The sequence below is a fragment of the Petaurus breviceps genome, unplaced genomic scaffold (assembly GCF_028583685.1).
Source record: "Petaurus breviceps papuanus isolate PSGF00001 unplaced genomic scaffold, PetGlider_PUasm1.0 90294, whole genome shotgun sequence".
NCBI classification, from domain to species: Eukaryota; Metazoa; Chordata; class Mammalia; order Diprotodontia; family Petauridae; genus Petaurus; species Petaurus breviceps.
The window spans coordinates 730600-750188 of record NW_027187208.1 but is presented as its reverse complement, the minus strand read 5'-3'; the positions used below and the strand labels follow the sequence as shown (position 1 = coordinate 750188).

The 19589-nt window shown below is 50.0% G+C and overlaps 4 protein-coding genes and 1 long non-coding RNA gene across 9 annotated transcripts in view; 2 read left to right on the top strand and 3 right to left on the bottom strand.

The window, feature by feature from the left end:
* ILK (integrin linked kinase) overlaps positions 1-441 on the top strand; it is a 491171-nt gene extending 490730 nt beyond the window's left edge. For all 3 annotated transcript variants that reach the window (XM_069107864.1, XM_069107862.1, XM_069107863.1), the window contains exon 14: positions 16-441. In XM_069107864.1, the coding sequence (XP_068963965.1) occupies positions 16-165 (150 nt within the window). In that variant the 3' untranslated portion in view covers positions 166-441. The remainder of the gene's footprint in view (positions 1-15) is intronic.
* Positions 412-2498, bottom strand: TAF10 (TATA-box binding protein associated factor 10). Its single transcript, XM_069107872.1, has 5 exons — positions 2231-2498; positions 1601-1758; positions 1112-1176; positions 864-978; positions 412-621 (listed from the first exon to the last, which is right to left on the bottom strand). Exons 1-5 carry the CDS (start codon positions 2436-2438, stop codon positions 532-534), a joined length of 636 nt encoding a protein of 211 aa, XP_068963973.1. The 5' UTR covers positions 2439-2498; the 3' UTR covers positions 412-531.
* A 1622-nt stretch (positions 2499-4120) lies between these two features.
* On the bottom strand, positions 4121-10003 carry TPP1 (tripeptidyl peptidase 1). Its single transcript, XM_069107860.1, has 13 exons — positions 9843-10003; positions 9660-9743; positions 9103-9242; positions 7990-8140; positions 7747-7874; positions 7474-7658; positions 7157-7355; positions 6739-6927; positions 6386-6455; positions 5542-5662; positions 5209-5367; positions 4832-4957; positions 4121-4649 (listed from the first exon to the last, which is right to left on the bottom strand). Exons 1-13 carry the CDS (start codon positions 9857-9859, stop codon positions 4509-4511), a joined length of 1710 nt encoding a protein of 569 aa, XP_068963961.1. The 5' UTR covers positions 9860-10003; the 3' UTR covers positions 4121-4508.
* A 22-nt stretch (positions 10004-10025) lies between these two features.
* On the top strand, positions 10026-16812 carry LOC138176934 (uncharacterized). 2 transcript variants are annotated; one of them, XR_011172408.1, is made up of 3 exons: positions 10046-10123; positions 10984-11064; positions 16055-16812. It is a non-coding gene; the product is annotated as an uncharacterized lncRNA (long non-coding RNA). The 2 variants fall into 2 exon arrangements; XR_011172407.1 differs by lacking the exon at positions 10984-11064 and having other exon boundaries at positions 10026-10123.
* Positions 10119-19589, bottom strand: part of DCHS1 (dachsous cadherin-related 1) — an 81310-nt gene continuing 71839 nt past the window's right edge. For both annotated transcript variants that reach the window (XM_069107856.1, XM_069107857.1), the window contains exons 20-21: positions 14722-14860; positions 10119-14325 (exon numbers count right to left, since the gene is read on the bottom strand). In XM_069107856.1, coding sequence (XP_068963957.1) covers positions 11699-14325; positions 14722-14860 — 2766 coding nt within the window. In that variant the 3' untranslated portion in view covers positions 10119-11698. The remainder of the gene's footprint in view (positions 14326-14721; positions 14861-19589) is intronic.

Here is a 19589-nt window from a genome sequence, read left to right as displayed (position 1 = left end):
TCTTGCTGCTTGTAGGTTGCCCTGGAAGGCCTTCGACCCACCATTCCTCCAGGTATCTCCCCACATGTGTGTAAACTCATGAAGATCTGCATGAATGAGGACCCAGCCAAGAGGCCCAAGTTTGATATGATTGTGCCCATCCTAGAAAAGATGCAGGACAAATAGAGCCATATGGGGGAAATGGGGTATGCCTATACCCCCTTCCTAGCAGCAGGCTCCAGGACCCCTCCCTCCCCTGGCAACGGTACAGCCACCTCAGCCCCAACCACAACCCCCCAGCTTTAGGGGCTACCCTCCCTGCCCCATCTGCCAACTTTGGAGGGGAGGGTAGGAATAGGCTCAGCTTTGTTTCACACCACGCTAAGCCCCATTTCTCGGTGTCTTCCCAATGTGGGAGGAGCAGCCACCTGCCTCAGTCACAATAAAGGTTTATTATGAAAACAGGCTGGTGTGGGGGTGGGTGGGGAGGAAGGAATGGGACAAATGTGTACACACCCACACACATCCGGGCCAGCCGGGGAAGAGGTGAGCTTAGGTGAAATAATGTGGCTTCTTGACGTTAATGCCATACTCGCTGAGCGCAGGGGTCAGGTCTTCCATGGTCAGGGTATACTTTCGGTCCTTGGAAAGAAAGTGGAAATAGTGTGAGCCAGGGATATGGTCTTGTTCTTACATTAATATGTTATGTGTCCTAAGGCAAAGCATTTAACCAATTTGGATTGAGTTTCTATGTGCATAAAATGGGGGTGAAAATCCCTGTGCCTTTCACCGGCCTAAAGAGGCCTACCAACACAAAGTTTCTGAAGTTCCAAGAGCCCCAGGGGAGCATTTATCACATCACAAGCCTACTCCCATCTACTCACTTTGCTCTTGCTCCTGGAGCTGCCTGAGGCAGTGCCCTTCATCTTGCAGTGTTGTAAAGCATCATTGGCAATATCAGAGATGAACTTCTGGGCTGCCAGGGAGATGAGCCGGACACTGGGAAGGCAGAAGGAGTTTGCATGTGGGGATAAAACCAGCCCTCAAGTTGAAATCTGTACTTGATGTACAGGAAGGAGTCAGAGATGCCCATAGACGCTGGGGACTGGATTTACTGTCCCAAATCACTTACATTCTGGGATCAGAGGCTTCAAAACCAGCACGGTTCAGGTAGTAGCCAGTAACAGCATCTGGAATCTGAGAATGCAACAAATCTTTAATAGGTTCTTAAGTACATACTGTATTGGGCACTATGCTAGACCCTTGGGATACAAAAGATATATATCAAAAACAATTCCTAGCTTCAAATAGTTTATGGTCTAATCATTGGAGGGTGGGGGAAATATGTGCATGCACATACATATGGAAGGTATCTTTTGAAGTGATCCTTAAAGTAGAGCCTTTGGGAAAATTTAGCATCTGCTGTTGGCTAAGGCCCAACTGAGACACAGGAGGAAAAGGCAAGTTTTTGGATCTGCTTGTCAAAGATAGTATTACAGCCTAGATGGAAAGATGAATCTCCTAGCTAAACAAAATTAATGACGGGGACTTACGATAGGCTGGCCAGTTAAAGCTTGCAGGAAACTGCAAAAGGGTTAGCTGGTAGAATGGTTATACATACTGTGGGTGTGTAGTCTTCCAGTTGCATTAGGAAGTCCACCAGGGGAGTACTAGACACAACAGGCTTGACCTCTCCATTGGCAGCACCAGGTAACACATATACCCCATTAGACATGGCACCTTCAGGGGGGGCAGTACCCCCAGCTGCGGATACTGGCACTGGCAGAGAACAGATAACAGTAGTGTCAAATGGAGACTGGGGACAGGGGCAGAACGTGTGGCAAGGAAGCCAGCACTGAATTAGAAAGGAGTCCCTGCTCCCACCTAATCTTGTGGACCTGCTATTCTGGGAGTGCCTAACACTCAGTCCTCGTGGCTGGTACGTCTCGGCTCCTCACCCTCCGTCCCCTCGCTCCCGTCCCGCCCAGCCCAACCCTTCGGGGGCTACAAGGACCCTCAAGTGGCTATCCAGTCAGTCCTCTCTGAACGAAGGCAAGTGGTCCGCCAGCTTCTCTCTGAGGATCCGGGGAGGTGGGGTTTGGGAGTCTTCCATCCTGGGCAGCTTTGCTTTGCTCAGCACGGTATTTCCTGACGTTGATGCTTCAAGCCGTGCCTCCCACGTGAGAGCCCCAGGTCCCTCCAGCTCTCCCCATACGGGTCCTGGCTCGCTCCCCCCGCGCTCCCCGCTCACCCGAGGCCCGGCGGTCGGACGTATCCCCCCGGCCAGGGCCGGGGCCTGCGCCTCCCGCGGGGCTGGCTTTGCTCTCGGCTGGGGCGGGAGCCGGCGCCGGTGCTGGGGTCGGGGCCGGAGCAGGGGTGGGGGTGGGAGTCGGGGCCGGGCCCGGCGGGGCAGGGGCAGGGGCCGGGACCACCTCGGGGTCCGCGCCACTGCCACTCATGGCGCCGGGCAGGAGGGGGGAGCGGGATATGGAAGCCCAGACCGAAGACTAGGACAGAGCCGCTTCCGCTTCCGTTTCCGTTCACGGTCTTTCCTTTCCCTTCAAGCGACTTCCGCCTACTTCTGGCTCAAGCCGCACCCTCCGACCCCGTCGGCGGAAGCGTGACGCGACGTCCAATGGTCTGTCTTCGCTTCCCACTCGCTCCCGCTTAGCGCGCCTCTTTCGCCCCGCCCCCTAGACCATAGAGAGTTGAGAGGCTAGAGGGTCCGCAGAACAGCCGGGTTGCTAAGGAAACCGTACTTTTGCATTCAGTTGACGGCGAACTTTTCCTCTGGGTTCCGGGCTGGGTGAGGGCCTGGCTTGGGCCCTCCCCTCTTAACCCCGAGTGATTCTGGTCCACAGCGACGCCCCGAGACTCTGTGTTAAGTCCGAGTTCGTCTGTTTACTGCGCTCCTATTGACAAATATGCTTAATTTTTAAATTGTGCACATTGTGTTTTAACATATTATATGCAAACTTTTTTGCAAGTGGATGTCTCCTTTGTAAAATCTTATATTCCGCTCATTTCTGTACATTACTTTTTGCCACAATGGGCAGCTAGGTGGCACAGTGGATACAGCACTGGGCTTGGAATGAGGAAGATCTCTTCATGAGTCAAATCTGGCCTCAGCCTTCTGAGCTGTGTGACCCTGGGCAAGTCACTTAACCCCGTCTGCAGTGGCAAACCACTCCAGTATCTTTGCCAAGACAACCCCAAATGGGGTCGTGAAGTCAGAAACAACTGATCAACAACAATAATTTGTAAAACACTGCTACCTACCTTACAATGTTATTGTAAAGTGCTGTAAAATTGTGAGTTATTGTAGGCTGGATGACTTGTCACAGATGTTGTAGAGACTTTTTTTAACTCTAATGCTTTTGTCATGTACTATCAAATATCATAATTACCTATATTTGTTTTATTCCACTACTAGATTGCCCTTATAAGGATCACTTCTCATTTAAACTTGTACACTACTCCTGCCTTCCCTTCCCCCAAGCACCTAGACCAACATTCTACACAGATAATAAATTTGTAAAAATTGTATATATTATTCACAGGGAGAAAGATGATTATATGGGTGGTACTTCTTCCTCCCATCCCACTTGTAATAAAGCTTATATCTAGCTTACCCTAGCCAACAGTTTTCTAAAAGCAAGGTAAAGATTCAGGGCATCTGGTGCCTTACCCACCTATGTTCTCTTTTCTCCCCTGGAGTTACCAGCTATAAAAATGTATATGGAAATTTCAAGAACTTAGACTCAGCAAACAACAAGGAGGTAAGAATCAGGGCCCACTGATCTATCCTGTAATGTCATTAACAGAACAAGTTAGCGGAAGGGGCAGACCTAGAGTTAGTGTATGCTAACTCACATTCCTGAGAGTTTGATGGGACATAAGGCCTCTTTGACAACCTGTTCTGATGCCAGACTATACACATGTGTGACTTTGCAGATGGCCTTGGGCAAATCCTCTCTCTTTTCTAGGCCTCAATTTCCTTTTCTGAACCGAGAACTACTGGGCCTTTGAGATATCTAACTGACTTGCACCCAGTGAAAGTCCATGGGTCAGAGTCCAGCCCTGCTCTCTGAAGACCAGGGAAACCATGTCCCTTTTGCCCCTCAAAAAACTCAGAAGGTGGTAGAGAACAAGAATACAGGCTTTATTTCTGTGCAAATACAGCAGTGAACAGAATATAAGTGTACGTGTGGAAGGGGAACACTCATAAGCAAATAAGGAACTCCATACTGACTCTGACTGCCTGGACCAGGTTTGGCTTAAACAGCCTGGCAGGGGAAACTGAAGAAATAGGAAGAATTAGGGGGAAGAATTAAGCCCTACAAATACTGGGAGAGAATAGTGATATTGATCAGTACCTATGGAAGTTGCAGGATTAGTTGTTGCAGGAGTCAACTTAGTGCCCACAGTAAGGACGAGAGATTGTTTGAGGGCAAGGATCAAATAGTACCTGGGTGGGTTCAGGGTGTCAAAAAAGGTGTCATCTTTCCAGAACAGGGTAAGATCAAGTCTCAAGGGTCTAGTAGTGCTTTCAACAGGGCAGGATAGTTGGGAGTTCCCCAACCTGTGACTGGGTCCCAGCCGGGCTTGGAACAGAATCCTTGACCCTGTACCTCTTCATCTAGGCAAGCCTCATGGCAGCCCTTAGTCACCTGTGGGTAAAAGGGAAAGGGTTATACCTGAGGTCCTGTCGAAACCCCCTCAAATGCCTCCTAACCCTCCCAAATTCCCTACAAACATTGGCCTCTCTGCCTCACCCATTTTACCCCTTCATCTCTACCACCACTCTCCCCAGTCCCCTATCCCTCCCTCTCACTCCCCATCCCCAACTCACATCAAATAGGCCACGGCCCTGCATTGAGTAGAGTCGAGGGTTAAGGAAACCAAGAGGAGGACGGCCATTCAGCAGTCGCTGCTCATTCACTAAGGACAGAAGCCCCCCAAACACAGGGGTTGATGCCTGCGGAAGGGGAAAAGGATTTATGTGACCTATAGCAGAAGGAGTAGGGGAAAGCAGCATGCCTTTCTACTTGGCAGGATGAATAGTGGGGATAATGTGGACCCAAAGAAGAAAAGGGTGTGATAGGATTAGTGTGATAGGATCAGGGGATAGGGAAGGCCATATAGGCTCTCAGTGAGGTACTGGATACTCAAGGGATAAGAACTGGGATAAGGAAAGGATTGGAGAAGACAACAATGCAAAGGTCTCACCGAAGTGCCTGAGACCCAGGGGATGGGCACATGGTTGCTAACCACCCAGTAGCCATCAGAGAGTGCAGCCACATCAGGATAGGCCCGACCACTTGCATTGTAGTAACGAGATGGAGGCAGGTGGGTGGAAGAGCCCAAAAAGTGGGACACAGCTTCATCCTGAAGAGTGAGAGGAAGAGTCATGGAGACTGAATCCAGCCTGATTCTCCCTCTGAGGCCCAGATGCCGTTATCTCTCTCAGACTAGGCATATCTGGAAGGGTCATGTCCTTCCTCAGGGTTTAGACCTGAGCTCTCCTGGGGCCTAGGAGGAGCTAAGTTATTATTCTCCCACCTGGTACTGAGGCCTTGGGAAGATGTTACTGAAGCCACCACCACTGATGTAGTCAACGATCTCTTCTGTAACCATGAAGGGATTCCGGAAGGAAGTCCCACCCACTGTTGTAACATAAGGGCTGCAGACACAAAGGGCACAGGATTAGTATTTGGGGATTCAAGTCAGCAGAAGGGGTCAGTTCCCCCAGGATCATGGGTTAGCCAGTCCCACAGGTACTGGATTATAGGTTAGAAGGTCCAAAAGGACACAGGTGGGGGGGGGGGTCAAAAGTCACCATTAAGAGATGAGAGCATCAGGGCGGCTAGGTGGTGCAGTGAGTAAAGTGCCGGCCCCGGAATCAGGAGGACCCAAGTTCAGTTCCGGCCTCAGATACTTAACACACACACACACAAACTAGCTGTGTAACCTTGGGCAAGTTACTTAACCCCAACTGCCCTCCCCAAAAAATAAATAAATTCTTGGGGCGGCCAGGTAGCACAGTAAGAGCACCGGCCCGAGAGTTGGGAGGACCTGGGATCGAATCCAAGCTCAGACACTTAGCACCCATCCAGAAACACCTGGCCATGTAACCCTGAGCAAGTTACTTAACCCCAATTGCTTAGGGGCAGCCAGGTGGTGCAGTGAGTAAGAGCACCAGCCCCAGAGTCAGGATGACCTGGGATCGAATCTGGGCTCAGATACTTAGCACCACACCCAGAAATAACTGGCCGTGTAACATTGAGCAAGTTACTTAACTCCAATTGCTTAAAAAAAAAAGAGAGAGATGGGAGCATCTCAGTTTGGAGTGACAAGCTTGGAAAAGAAGTAGTTAAATGACAGTGGGTAGAAGGGTCACTGTTACCTGGAGGCTGGGAAGCTAGGACGGAACAAGTGGCCCCCTGGACCTGACAAACACCCGGCACCACTGTCCCCTGATAGAAGAAACAGAGACAGATCAGGGGTCAGTCTCTGAAGTCAGGAGTTTGGAGAAGGGAGAGGGTTTCCTTAAAGGGGCCCGAGGACAAGGGGAATTTAGGGATGAAAGGTCATTGGGTTGGTAAGAAATGGGAAATCCTGGCTTGGGGTAGAAAATCCTACAGGAAGGGATCAGGGTCAGGAATCAATTGTATTGAATCATAGCAAGGGTTTGCAGGGTGCGGGGGTGGGGGAGTGTTAGGGTCTTATATCAAGACCAGGGGTCCTGAGTACCAGTACCGGAGGCAAAGAGCAGGGTGAGGCCTCGGGCAGCAGCCTTCATGAATTCAGTGTTGACACGGTGAAGATAGGCACTACTGAGTGAGTCTTCATCATCCCCATAGCTCACGGTGTGTACCAGAGGCAACGAAGACTCATTACTGAGGACGAGGAGCCACTGCAAGAAAGGCTCCTGGGCCTCATGCCGGCCTGAGGGTCAGAGATACTACCTTAGGTGCAGGAGCCAGACATGCCAGTCACCTTTCACCCTTAACCCCACTCTGGACATCAGTCAACCCCACTAGTTACCTTTCATCCTCCAAAGAAAGGGCTCCTGAGGTTTGGGGGAAGGTTTCTAGGGGGAATCTTAGTCTGTTTTTGAGGGTTCTTAGAACTCTCGAGTTTTGAATCCCTGGGTTTGGATGGTGGGGTGGCCTACCGGGGCTGCTGTAGACCCAGGTGGAGATATTGGCTCCAGCACTCATTAGGTACTGCACATCTAGGCTGGCTTCCAGTCCAGCTCGACCATGCCCCTGCTGCCCGACTACTCTACTGACAGAGTCTTTGTGAGGAAAACTCTTCCCAAAGAGTTTCATGAACTCTTCTAGGTCAGCATCATGGAAGTATTGCTCCAGGAACTGGAGGGGGAGGAGGAATGGAACAACAGAGGGAAAAAGTCAGGATCAGAGAGAAATGGAACAATTCCTCCTTTCAATGGAGTGTGTGTTCTATATCACATATAGGAGGGGGGCTCACCTGGGCACAGGCCTGGCTATTGTTGGGAGACCCAGAGCCCACATCTTGTGCAGTCAGGTTGTATCTTTCACGAATCACAGATGGGGTCACCCCCAGGTGCAGGCCTAGGGAGTCCTTTAGCTGCAGCTTTGGCCCTGGCCGTTGCTGTAGAGAAGATGCTCGAGGGAACCGGTGCAGTCCACCCACTATGTTTTGGGAGGAAGAGGAATTAGCTTCTAGGCAGGACCTTATTTCCCTCCCTTCCCAAATTCCAATATCCCCCAAACCAATTACCAAAATCCACGTGGGCAGCCAGGGCCCCAGGGAGGCTGTATGGACGTGGGGACCTCACAACACGGCCTCCCCCCAGTCTCCCAACAAAGTGGTGGAACTCTGCCCCAGGAAGGAGCTGCTCTGCTTGCCTGGGGGTCAGAAGTCACAGAGCTGGAAGTCAGCAATTACTAGAAAAAGGATGTGGAGAGAACCTTTACAGCCCCTTATCCTTCCTTCATTGGACACCTAGTCCCTCCCACTCACTGGACAGTCATCTGGCAGGTCAGGAAGTCCTCTGTGGTCACTGTCTGACAATCTTGGGCTCCAGCTGCTAGAAGCCATTTGTGTACGGTGCTAAGAGTGAGTGATGATGGTTGGACCAGTGCAGCTACATCTTCTAGCGACAGGTACTTCCCTGGTGGATCAAAGGAATTCACTGCCATCTTTGGTAAATCTTGGGTGAGCACAGGTGTTAGAGTACAGCCCCAGCTTTCAAGGGAGAACACTGGGGGCTGAATAAGTCCAGACCCCTGGGGGATGCTAGCTCATCACAGATCTCCTTGTTGGGCTCATGGCTTTTACCATTTCCATTCATTAAGTTTGGTCATCACAATTCTTTTCTGGGACTCCTGCAGATGTGTGGACACCAAACCCAGTGTTCTTTCCACGATACCATGTTACACTCCAGCCAGAGGACTATTGGATCATCCATGTTTTGGTGCCTTTACTCATGATGTTCTTTTTCTGGAATTTGTAACCCTCCTTCACCATACTCCCAAATTGCTGTAAAAATCCTTCCCACTCTTTATGCTATATCTCAAATATCTCCTCTTTCACTGAGTTTTCCCTGGTTTCACTCAACTAGAGTTTGGAAATGGGGGACTGACCCTAAGGGCAGAGGCTAGAGCTGGATTCATAAGCTTGAGAATCACCTACATATAGGTAGAACACCTTAAGAGATTGGTCAGAGGATTCGAGAGAAAGACAGAAAAAGGAGTGGTCCAGACAGTCAGGAGGAGAACCAAGAGTCAAGTGTCATTAAAACCAATGGAGCAGAGTATCTAGGAGAAAGCTTTGGTTTACCAGCCTTAAGAACTTCATTAGTCAATAAAGAAAAAGAAATGGAAAAAAGCCCACTGGGGTTAGTAATTGTGTCATTAGAAATGTTGTGTTATGTTGGGGGTGGGGAGCAGGGTAAAGGGGTAGCTGAGAACCCCAGGGATTGGAGAAGGAAGGGATTAATATACAGCCCATACTACGCTGTGCAGCCCACCCTTCCCCTCCATATATTCGGCCCCTGGTCATGGGAGATCTCTCCTTCAATATGTACTCAAATCCACACACTGCCTGGTCCTCCCTCCCCCTAAATACACACACCGTATCTGGGAGAGTCAGGGTCGGACACATCCTGCACCAGCTTCTGCAGTTGTTGCAGGTTCTGCTGTCTCAGAGCAAAAGTCAGACTCAGTGATTCGTTAGGACCCACACGGCCAAGGGACACCCAGCCCGGCGGCGGCCTGGGGAGATGGAGGAGGGGGTGTGCGTGAAATTGTGGTTCAGCTTCTGGAGGTTCGTACCAAACCTGGGATGATGGGTGACTGGGGACTAAGAATCTTGGGGTTGGGGACTCCCAAAAGGCCTGGCGTCAGGGCAGGGATTTAGGAATGGTGACGGGAGGAGAGGGAGAAGGTAGGTGACGTCGGAAGTCAAGGACCCATCGCTAGGAAGACCTGATGGGAGAATTCTGGAGACTAAGCGTAGGAGTTTGGGAAAGTGTTATGGGAGCAGGGGAAAAGGGATCAGGCACTCGCGGAACTAACAATAGTTCTCCTTAAGGCAGTTCCCTCGAGTCAGCCACATGAAAGAAGCAGGTAGTCTAAGAGTTGGTCTGGGGAAAACAGGGAGGCTGGACGAGGCTAGGGACGGGCACTCACAGGAAAGGCTGGTCGGGCTCTGGGTCATGGCCTCGGGCACAGATACAAAAGGAGACGAGCAGCAGGAGCAGGAGCCCGGGGACGCTGCGGGAGAGGGAGGGGAGGGCGGAGTGAGCAGGGCCGGGGACACAGGAGAACGAACCCAGTCCCGAGCCGCCGCCCGGCCCCGGGCCCCAAGCTCACCTAACCTCCGGCCCCATGGCCGGCAACTTGGAACAGAGCAAAACCCGGCACTGCGTGGGCACTTTCCCAAGTAGATGGGCGGGGGGGAAGGGAGGGACAAGGGGAACCCCGCCTTCCTACAGACACGCGCAAACCCCGTGCCTGGGCAGGTCCCCATAAATACAATCCGCCAGCAATTCCCCTACCCCCACCCTCGCTCCGCCCAGCGCGTACAGCCGTTCTGCACCCACGTACACGCACTGACGGGCACAACACCCCCAAACAAAGGGAGGCAGCTCCAGGTACAAACAGTCTCTTTATTAAGGCTCCGGAGTGAGAGTATTTGGCACTTTGGGTCTGGGTACGAGGGCAGCATCAGCTTCCCCCTCACCCAATAAATAAGGATCCGGGGCCTTGGGAGAGGGGATTCTGGGAGCAGCTGAGCCCCCAGGGCAGAGCCCCCGCCCTGAGCTCTCCAGGGCTGAGATCTCACTGTCTTATCCCTGCTGTCTCCCCTTTCGGAGCCCCGAGGACAGAACTCTAAGCCCCTTTCAAGCCGGAATCCACCCCCCAGCCCTCGACCTAGGGCACAGAGTTCCTATTCTTAATTACCCTTCCAAAGAGTGTCCCCTCTTTGATTACCTCTTCCCAAGAGAGGTCTCCACCACCTTCCCCTCCTGCTCTCCCCATCCTGTTTCCCCCTTCTGAGCTGAGCTCCCACTGACACCCTCCTTTCCTCTTGCCTGAGAACCTTGGACCCCTGGAGACCCAGCCTGGCCTGCTCCTTCCTCTCTCCTAGTTCAGGGAGACCAGCCCTGAAAACATCAGGGCTCAAAGAAGCAAGCACGGAGCTGGCAGAAGGGGGGGGGGGGGGGGGGGGGGGGGAGACACGCACAGTGCAGGTGCTGGTAGGAACCCAGGTAAAGAAAAGAGGGACCTAAGAGGCAGTTTCTCGTTAAGTATATTGCCCTGCTCAGTTCTGGGGAGTGGAGTTTTGTAAGATGGGGAAACCAGGACCCTACTGGTTGTGGGACATGTTAGGACCAGGCAGAGAAAGGAAAAGAAAAGGCAGTTTGGGGAGATAGAAGGACAAGTTTGCTCCTGAGTCAGTTCTGAGAGGCATGAGGATGGCCACTGACCCAGGTCCAATTTGGGGAGGTAGGCTGAAGGCCAGAATTTTCTGCTTTCTGGTAGAAGACTCCAAGAAGAGGCTGAATGAAGTGTCCGACCATTCGGGAAGAAGGTTAGAAACTGGATTAAGACCGTAGGACTTCTAGCCAAGAATGTTGGCTAGATCTCATAGAGTTGGTAGATCTGGGGAATGTATTTGTATGTGTGCTGGGTTTCATATTGAAGATGGGAGATCTAAGGGAAGGGAGTAGTGAAGAATGTATACATACTGGTGTAAACTTTGGGCTCTGGGGGATATATATGATAAACCCAGGTCTGGGGAACAAAGATTGGACCCTTGGGACCTGGGATATACATATACTGCTTCCTGGAGACCGGGGATGTAAGCTGGGCCTTTGTATATGCTGGGCCTCAAGAGTTGTATACACTAGGTCCTATTGGCAGGGTATATATATGCTGGGCCCTGGGCCCCAAGGGATATATATGCCGAGCCCTGGGGGAATCTAGGCTGGGCCTATTAGGGCCCCTCTGTCAGGGTTGGTGACTGAATTTGTTATCTAGGAGGGGGTAGCTCTGGGGAGCCAGATATTGTCCCCACCAGGGGGAATCAGTGGACCCTGGAGTAATTCCTTGCCCCAACCTAGGGATGGGAAGAGATGGAACTGGGGAGAGGCCTCTAGGGAACAGGCTAGTGGGCTCATCCTGTGTCCTCATGACTATGCGGGGGGCCCTGGGAGCTTTCCAGTCTAGATATGTAGCTCTGCCTCATCAGGGGCCTCCAGGCCAGGCTCTGCACTCAAAACTGAGGCAGAGGGTCCTTGTGCCACCCCAAAGGGGGAGACAACAGGGGAGCGGGCAGCCAGCGGTGACAGTGAAGGTGAAAAACTGGGGGACATGGCAGCTGAGGACAGGGATCCTTCATGGCTAATGGGGGAGCGGTGGGTGGGCAGAAAGGGACCACGGACTCCTGGACCCGAAGAGGAGCTAGCTGGCTTAGGGGGTACAGACTTGGCCCCAGGATGGGCCACAGCAGTAATAAGGGGTGGTGGGTCAATGCGGGGCGCAGGTGGGCAGGGCCGTGCCTCGTCCTTGAGCCGAGCGATCTCAGTGAAGACACTGGCCAGTGGCTGGAACTGGGGACACCAGCTCAGCAGGTAGTCCCAGTTGTAGCTGCCCCGGAGCTCCTCTTCGCCTGCCACGATGGCTGTTAGTGCCCCTGCTACGCAGGGCTTGCCATCAGCTGGGAAACCATAGTCTCCAGGAGGGGCAGGGCTCAGGCCACAGCCCCCTAGGAAGGCCCCAGCAGTGCTGGCAGCTGGTGGACCCTCTTCTCGATAGAGCCCTGGACCAGGGCCTGGGAGCAGCAGCCCAGCCTTTCGACCCTTGTACCAGGCATCATGTGGAGGTGGCTCACAGGATGTATCACTCAGTCCATCAGCATCTGCATCCTGTTGGATGCCAGAGTCAGGGCCACGGGCAGCCAATGAAGAAGCAACGCTGGCCACTCTAGGGAACTCATTGATCATCCGTATCTCATCATCTTCAGCTGCCTCAGCAGAACCACGCCCACTGGAGTGTGAAGGGTCCAGGGAGCCACCACGAGGGTAAGGACCACCTGTGCTGGGCCCACCATATCCAGGCAGTGTCTGGTGGTAAAGGTGTTCAGAATGTGGAGGGCTGGGGGCATCCCGGCCTGGTTTTTGCAGGGAGCTCGTGCTAAGTGGGGCAGGTGGAAGAGTGGGCCCTGGAGCTGCCTCTGCCTTGTGAGCACGGGCACGTACCAACCCCAACACCAAGGCTGCTAATGCCAGTACCACCACCACTCCCAGTGAGGCTGCCACAGCACCAACTAACAGCAGGTTGAGGTCAGGTGCTAAGCCTAGAGCCGTGTGGGTTATGTCCACAGTCACAGGTACTGCAGCACTTCGGGCTCCAGGCAAGGGCCCTCGAGCCACTACCTCAAGCTGTAACTCCCGGGGTGCCTCCCGCCTTGCCCGGCCCCCTCCCCCAGCTTCACTGGCCCCTGTGCCTGGTGCCTGGCTGTCTACTCGAAGGTACAGAGCTCCACTGGTCTGGTTGATCCCAAAATATGGGGAGGGAGCAGAAAGGGAGTACAGGACCACACCATCAGCACCTCCATCCTCATCTGTGGCCATCACGTGGCCTAGACTGTAGCCCCGACGGGCACCCTCAGGCACTTGAAAGTGGAATGAAGGTGCTAGGAAGACAGGATCATACTCATCTTCACCAGTTACAAGCACAGACAAGGTAACTGAGGCTGAGAGGTTCCCTGCATCTGCTGCACCCACAAGCAGCCGAAAGCTACGGGTATGCTCATAGTCGAAAGGCACCCTTGCCCGAAGTTCACCTGATGAGCCATTCAATGCAAACATGTCCCAATGTGTGGCCCCCAGTCCTGGCCCTAATCCTGGCTCCAGCAGCATGTAGCGGAGTCGCCCAAAAGCCCCAGTGTCTTTATCCAGGGCGTGGAGTGTGGTGACCAGTGTTCCTGGTGGCTGGTTCTCTGGTAAGCTGGCACTCAGGGTAAGCAGGGGAAAGGCAGGCCCATGTTCATTGACATCTTGTACCTCCACAGTAACTGGCACCAGGGCAAAGTGGGCTCCAGGGGGGTCAGCTGCCTCCACCACCAGCTGATGCTGTGCCTGGGCTTCTCGATCTAGCTGTCGTGCCAGCCGGAGGGTGCCTGAGTTTTCATCCAGCTCAAAGAGGTGTGCAGGGTCCCCAGAGCTGATAGTGAAGTAAACCAGACCATGGGGTCCAGGATCAGCATCAGAGGCTGCTACACGCAACAATTCAGTGCCTACAGGGGTGTCTTCTGGCACAGCCACACGGTAATGGGGCTGGGCAAAGACAGGGGGATTGTCATTGACATCTTGCACAGTGATGACAACGAGGACAGTTGTGCTCCGTGGAGGCTTCCCTCTATCCGCTGCACACACAGTCAAGTTGTACTCGGTAACGCTCTCAAAGTCCAGTGGCTCCAGCAACACAAGACAGCCCAAGGCCTGTGGGCCAGACCCCCCTTCTCCCAGGTGCCTTTCCAACTGGAAGGCATGGCCACGGTTGCCACTGATGATAGTATAGTCCAACGTAGCATGGGGTCGGCTTTGGTCGGCATCTGTAGCTTCTAGGACTAAAACCGTGGAGCCTGGTGGCATGTCCTCGGCAACAGTGATGTGGTAGTGGGGTTGGACAAAGCTTGGAGTGTAGTCATTTTCATCCTGTAGCTGAATATGTACTGTGGCCTGTGCTGTCCGCCCTGGGACCCCATGATCTCGAGCTTCCAGTACCATGTCCACTGTGCTCCAACCTCCCCGGTTCAGGGAGGCTGCTTGAATCGTGAATAGGGTCCCTAAAGGAGGGAATATGAATATTAGTGGGAAGAAGAGTGCAGGAGGGGGAAACCCAAATTGGGAGTGGAGGGAGGCCAGTGGCCAGGACATGGCTGGGGGGACGTAGGAGGGTGAGGAAGAAACAGGTTGGAGAGAGTAGGGTGAGGGGTGAAGGCTGGAGGCCAGTAAGGACACAAACATAATATTATAGTTATTCATGTTATCCCCCCATTATACTGAGCTCCATTAGGGTAGGAATCAACTTTGTATTTTCCCTAGTGCACACTATAGTTGTGTATTAAATATGTGATGAATGAATAAAAAATGGGCCAGGAGAAAACTCGAGATAGGAGTCCAAGGAGGAAAGGGAGAGGACAAGAGAGAACTAGGGAAGGAAGTGGGGAGGGAACTGGCACCATTGCTGGGGTCGATGTCAAAGCCTTCTGCAGTGGACACCAGGTGGTAGGAGATGCGGCCGTTGTCCCCAGAATCAAGGTCAGTGGCAGAGATGGTAAGGATTGCACTGCCTGGGGCCGTGTGCTCCAGCAAGGTCACCTGCGGGGGAAAGGATGTGTGTGAGCATGACTAAGGGAGTGGCCTGGCCCTCTTCATGCCCTGAGCTTCTCCCTAGCTTCTTACCTATCCTAGGCTTGGGAACCATGGCTGAGGCTCCTTAGATGCAGATGAGAAAGGGCTGCAGCAGCCTACGTACCTGTTAATGTACTGACTGGGTGGGAAAGGTTTGATAAAGGCAAAGTGCAAGAAAGAAAGAAGGTGACCACCACAACTTTGGGACAGTCATCACTAAGATTCCAAAGGACTCTAGGGTTTTTCCTAGGACATTAGCATCAAGGGCCTATACTTCTCCCCCATCCCTGCACCACTTCTGTGGACCTTGTGCCCAAAAAAGGAAGCCATGAGGATCTAGCTCCTTTGGTGGACCCTGCCTTCCTCCACCACACCCCAAGCCCTCCATTCTGCCCTTCTTCTGGGCTGCCTGTAGAGCTCTGAGGGCTCTCCTCCTAGGGGTTAGTTGGTACTGCTATCCTGAGCCCAGTTGTGTTGTTCTGAGGCCTCTTTATCAACTCACCACTTCCCACATCTCTCAGACTTGGGGCTGTCTTAGTGCCCCCCCAAACAAGGATGTCTGAGAAAATGGTGTGTTTGGGGGATTGTGCCACCTTTTATATCTTACCTGTTTGAATGAGGGGAAAACTAGTCACCTATGGCTTTCCTGTGGTTACTTATATGTTTCCTTAACTGTCTTCTCTCTTTGGAAGGCTTGATGTAGAGCTTACTTAGCCAGCTAATTATTAGATACCCAGTTCTTGGGACAGTTGAATTTATGAATGCTGCCCACTGAGGCAAAGATGATAGTGATAAGTTTCTGTATCCATTAGGCTTTTGGCCCTGATCTGTGGCTGTGATTCCCTGGAAAGGTAGTCTGCTGGATAGGTTTTAAATCACTCCCACCTTCCCATACAAATAACTAACATTTATATAGTGTTTACTATGTGGCAGACACTATGCCAAGCCCTTAAAAGCATTTAATTTGATCCTCACAACAAGAATACTTGACAAATGATCATGCAGCCTTTGCCTGAAGACCTCTAGTGATGAAGAGCCTACTTTTTAAGGACTGTGTCTCCCTATCTTGCTCAGACTAGAAGCGCAGTGTCCCCTCACAGGCTGATCACGTTACTGATTGGAACAGGAGATCTGATCTGCTCCATTTCAAACCCGTGTTAGGTTTGACCTGCCTGCTCCTGTTCCTTCACTGCATCGATGCTGGACTTGGTGTGGACACCCACTGGCTTAACCCTCTGCAGCAGCATTCCCAAGCACAAGAGAGCCAGCCACCAGCCTGAGCCTCATCGGTGGCAGGGGTTACAGGTATATGCCACCATGCCCGGTGGTGCCTGTGTTACCTCCTGAGGCAGCTTCATTTCCACACTGGGACAGGTCTAATTGTTGGAAAGTTTTTCCTCATTTTCAACTGAAGTCTGCTTTGCTGTACCTTCCTTTTATTGTTCCAAGTTCTGCTCCCCAAAGCCTAGCAGAAATTTACACTGGAGCTTGTTCCAGCAGAGCAAGTTTTCTCCCTCTTCCACATGACAGCTAAATAAAGGCAGCTTTTATGGTTCCCACTAAATGTTCTCTTTTCAAAGCTAACCATCACCAGGGTCTTCAGTCAATCCATTTACAACTGTTTTTGGCTCTTGTACCCCATTAGTGTCCCACTTCTAGAATGCCCTGCTCACTACTCTTCAGATTAATGGCTATCTCCCCTAAAGGGCCTCTTTATAAGAAGAAACTTAATTGGTATCCATAGTGGACTGAATGAAGAGATTGTGTTTTCAGAAGTAATGAGAAATCATCTGCAGTTACACTGATGGTTTGAAGTGATTGGTTATGATCTTTCTCACAACTAAAACAAAGTAAATATGTCTTTGTGTTATACTTGTGTAATATTTGATTACATTGTTAATAAATTGGATGGACAGTAACTTTACCATTTATTAAGAGACTGGGGGTTTTGAAATAGAAAAATAATGGGTAGCTATGGGAAAAGAGATTTCTTCATTAAGAAAATAATATTTAATAAACTGTGATGGTCTTTCCATTTGTTAATTTATAAGACCTGTTTCCATTTGTTAATTAATGTATAAGTTTAAAAAAACTCCTCTGAAATACCCTAGAATTTGCAGTGATGAGGATGAATATGGTAAGGAGTAAAGTGGCAGGCTGAAGGATGACTGACAAGTTCAAGCTCTCTGCATAAGCCTGATATGCCTGATAATGGAGATTTACATCTAGAATTTTTGAATATTTTTTTGTTTCTCGTAGGCATTTTTTTCTAATTATAATTATAAATTACAATCATTACATTGCAATCATAAATACAAAGTGCTTCATGGTGCTGTTGAAATCTTTCCCTATTAGAATATAAGTTCCTTGGGGGCAGAGACTGTGTTTGCTTATATTTGTATTCCCAGACCTTAGCACAGTTCTGGTACATAGTAAGCATTTACTAAATGCTTTATTATCTTTCTTTCCTTCCTTTCTTCCTTCTGTCATTTCATTATTTATTATTGTTCAGATTGTATCTTAAATGGTTAATTTAATTATTACTGTTTTGCTAAATATAACTTACATTATTACCATTTTTAAATGGAGATTAAGATTTTTAATATATGGTGATGTTTGAACTGGAAACTCATGGAGGTGTCCTGTGTTTTTTTTTTTTTTTAAGCAATCAGGGTTAAGTAACTTGCTCAAGGTTACACGGCCAGTTATTTCTGGGTGTGGTGCTAAGTATCTGAGCCCAGATTTCATCCCCAGGTCATTCCGACATTGGAGCCGGTGCTCTTACTCGCTGAGCCACCTGGCCGCCCCAAGGTGTCCTGTTTTAAGAATATTGAAAAGAAAGTTAGAAGTATTGGCAAATTATGTAGGAATTCATAGCAAAGGTCACGGTTGGAGAAATCCCTCAGGTGACATTCTGTGAATTATTTGATCTTTTGTATCATACAAAAATACTGGCTGCACCAATAACAGAACACAGTACACAGGAACTTATTTAGATACCCTCTTTCCCTTGTGGGAGAGAACGGGTCAGGAGAACAAAAGCTCTAGGGAGAAGAAGGGGTCCAAGAGCAAAGAGACTGTCAGGAAGAGAGTTCACTTATGAGAAAGGCCACAGCTAATTCCCCTATAACAGAAAGAAATAGTTTACCTTTGAGTGAGGAAAGGGCAAGATTTCCAGAACAGAACAAGAAAGTACCATGAGTGTGAATATGGGTATATCCTCAAAGAGGAATTGTGTAAGCCCAAATTGGCCACCATCTTCTCAGAAATAGAAAAACCTGCACCACTGAGACAATAAGTATCATGGGAAGAATGGAGCATACTTGTGATGGATTCACTGCAGACTGGGCAATTCTCTGACTCAGAGAAGAGGACATTGATATAATGATGAAAAATCTTCAAGAAACATGTGGGTTAGTACAAGGCCGGAAAACCAGGCAGGCTGATATGACATGAGAACAGTGTCTGCTAAAGCCTACAGGATAATTTCACTGATGGTGAGAGTCCATAGGAAGCATACTACTTCCCGCCCTTCTCCTATCCAGTGCGAAGGACAAAAGGCAACAACACTGATGATTCAGGTAGATGCTGAACTAAAGACTTGTACAGAAAGGGACAATGACACTTGAGCACATGCATGTATGTGGTTAGACTGTAGCCAGTACACAATGGCATGGTATACCCACCAGATATGGATGTGACTTGTACAGTTCTAGAAACATAGTGGATATCACCACAATTCTACAAGCTGATGAGCACAGTATGCAAAATTGCCACACAAGTACAGTTGGCCAAGAAGGGCTGCCAATGGGGAGTCCAAATCTTGATGAACTCTGGAGCATCCTCTTCTGTACGAACTAAACAAGCAGAGTAGTAGTCCCACTGATATAATGCAATTTGGATGGCAAAGGTGATAAAGAATTTGTGGAAAGGTAGAACAGTAGACAAGAGCATTCTACTGGTGAAAGCAAAAAGACAGATAAAAGTAAACAAATTAATAAAGACCAAAAAAAAAAGAAAGCAAAAGACAGAGAGGACAAAGGTCACAACAGTCAGATGCAAGAGCACCCCCAGCACAGTAATAAGCACAGTAATGAGCAAAGTAGAAGATGTGAGTCTTTTGTTACAACTGTAGCTCGGGTGAATCACATGAGTGATGAATGTACCCAAAAGAGGAATGTGGGGTTGGTTTGTGAGAGGCTGAATGCCAAAGAATCAACATCAGGAAATGAAGATGGGGACCAAAGATGGGGGCTGTCCAAGGACCTAGAAAAAGTGAAAAAGACCTCATCCTCAGGTCACAACAATTTGATAAAGAATATCGGCATCAAGATATAACCACAGGGTGTGAGGGAGGGGAGAAAAGAGGGAGAAAATTCAGAATGGACAATACCATTGAATTTTTAAAAGATCTAACCAAAGAGGCAAAACTATCTTCTGTTATATATGTGGATTAGAGAGCCACAAATATGTTAAGCACTACAGAGGAGAATTTCCATTTGGTTCTGAGCAATACCCCCAAACCAGCATCAAGAAACAAATGGTAGCATATAAAGCCTGCATTTTCTTATCAACAACTGGAGCAAAGCTGAAAAACTCAAGTGTTCAGAGACCACTGAAGAAACTTAATAATGTTAGCTAGCATTTTATAAGAATTGTAAAGGTTTGCAAAGTGCTTGATTTATGCTATCTCATG

Coding starts and splice junctions, on each gene's coding strand:
- TAF10 (XM_069107872.1), bottom strand. CDS start 2,438: ATGAGTGGCAGTGGCGCGGACCCCGAGGTGGTCCCGGCCCCTGCCCCT. Junction 1,759..2,230: donor GTCCGACCGCCGGGCCTCGG/GTGAGCGGGGAG, acceptor GTTCTCTGCCAG/TGCCAGTATCCGCAGCTGGG. Junction 1,177..1,600: donor TGGAAGACTACACACCCACA/GTATGTATAACC, acceptor TTGCATTCTCAG/ATTCCAGATGCTGTTACTGG.
- TPP1 (XM_069107860.1), bottom strand. Junction 9,243..9,659: donor GAGCCCGACCAGCCTTTCCT/GTGAGTGCCCGT, acceptor CCATCTCCCCAG/GCCGCCGCCGGGCTGGGTGT. Junction 7,875..7,989: donor ACCTGCCAGATGACTGTCCA/GTGAGTGGGAGG, acceptor TCTGACCCCCAG/GCAAGCAGAGCAGCTCCTTC.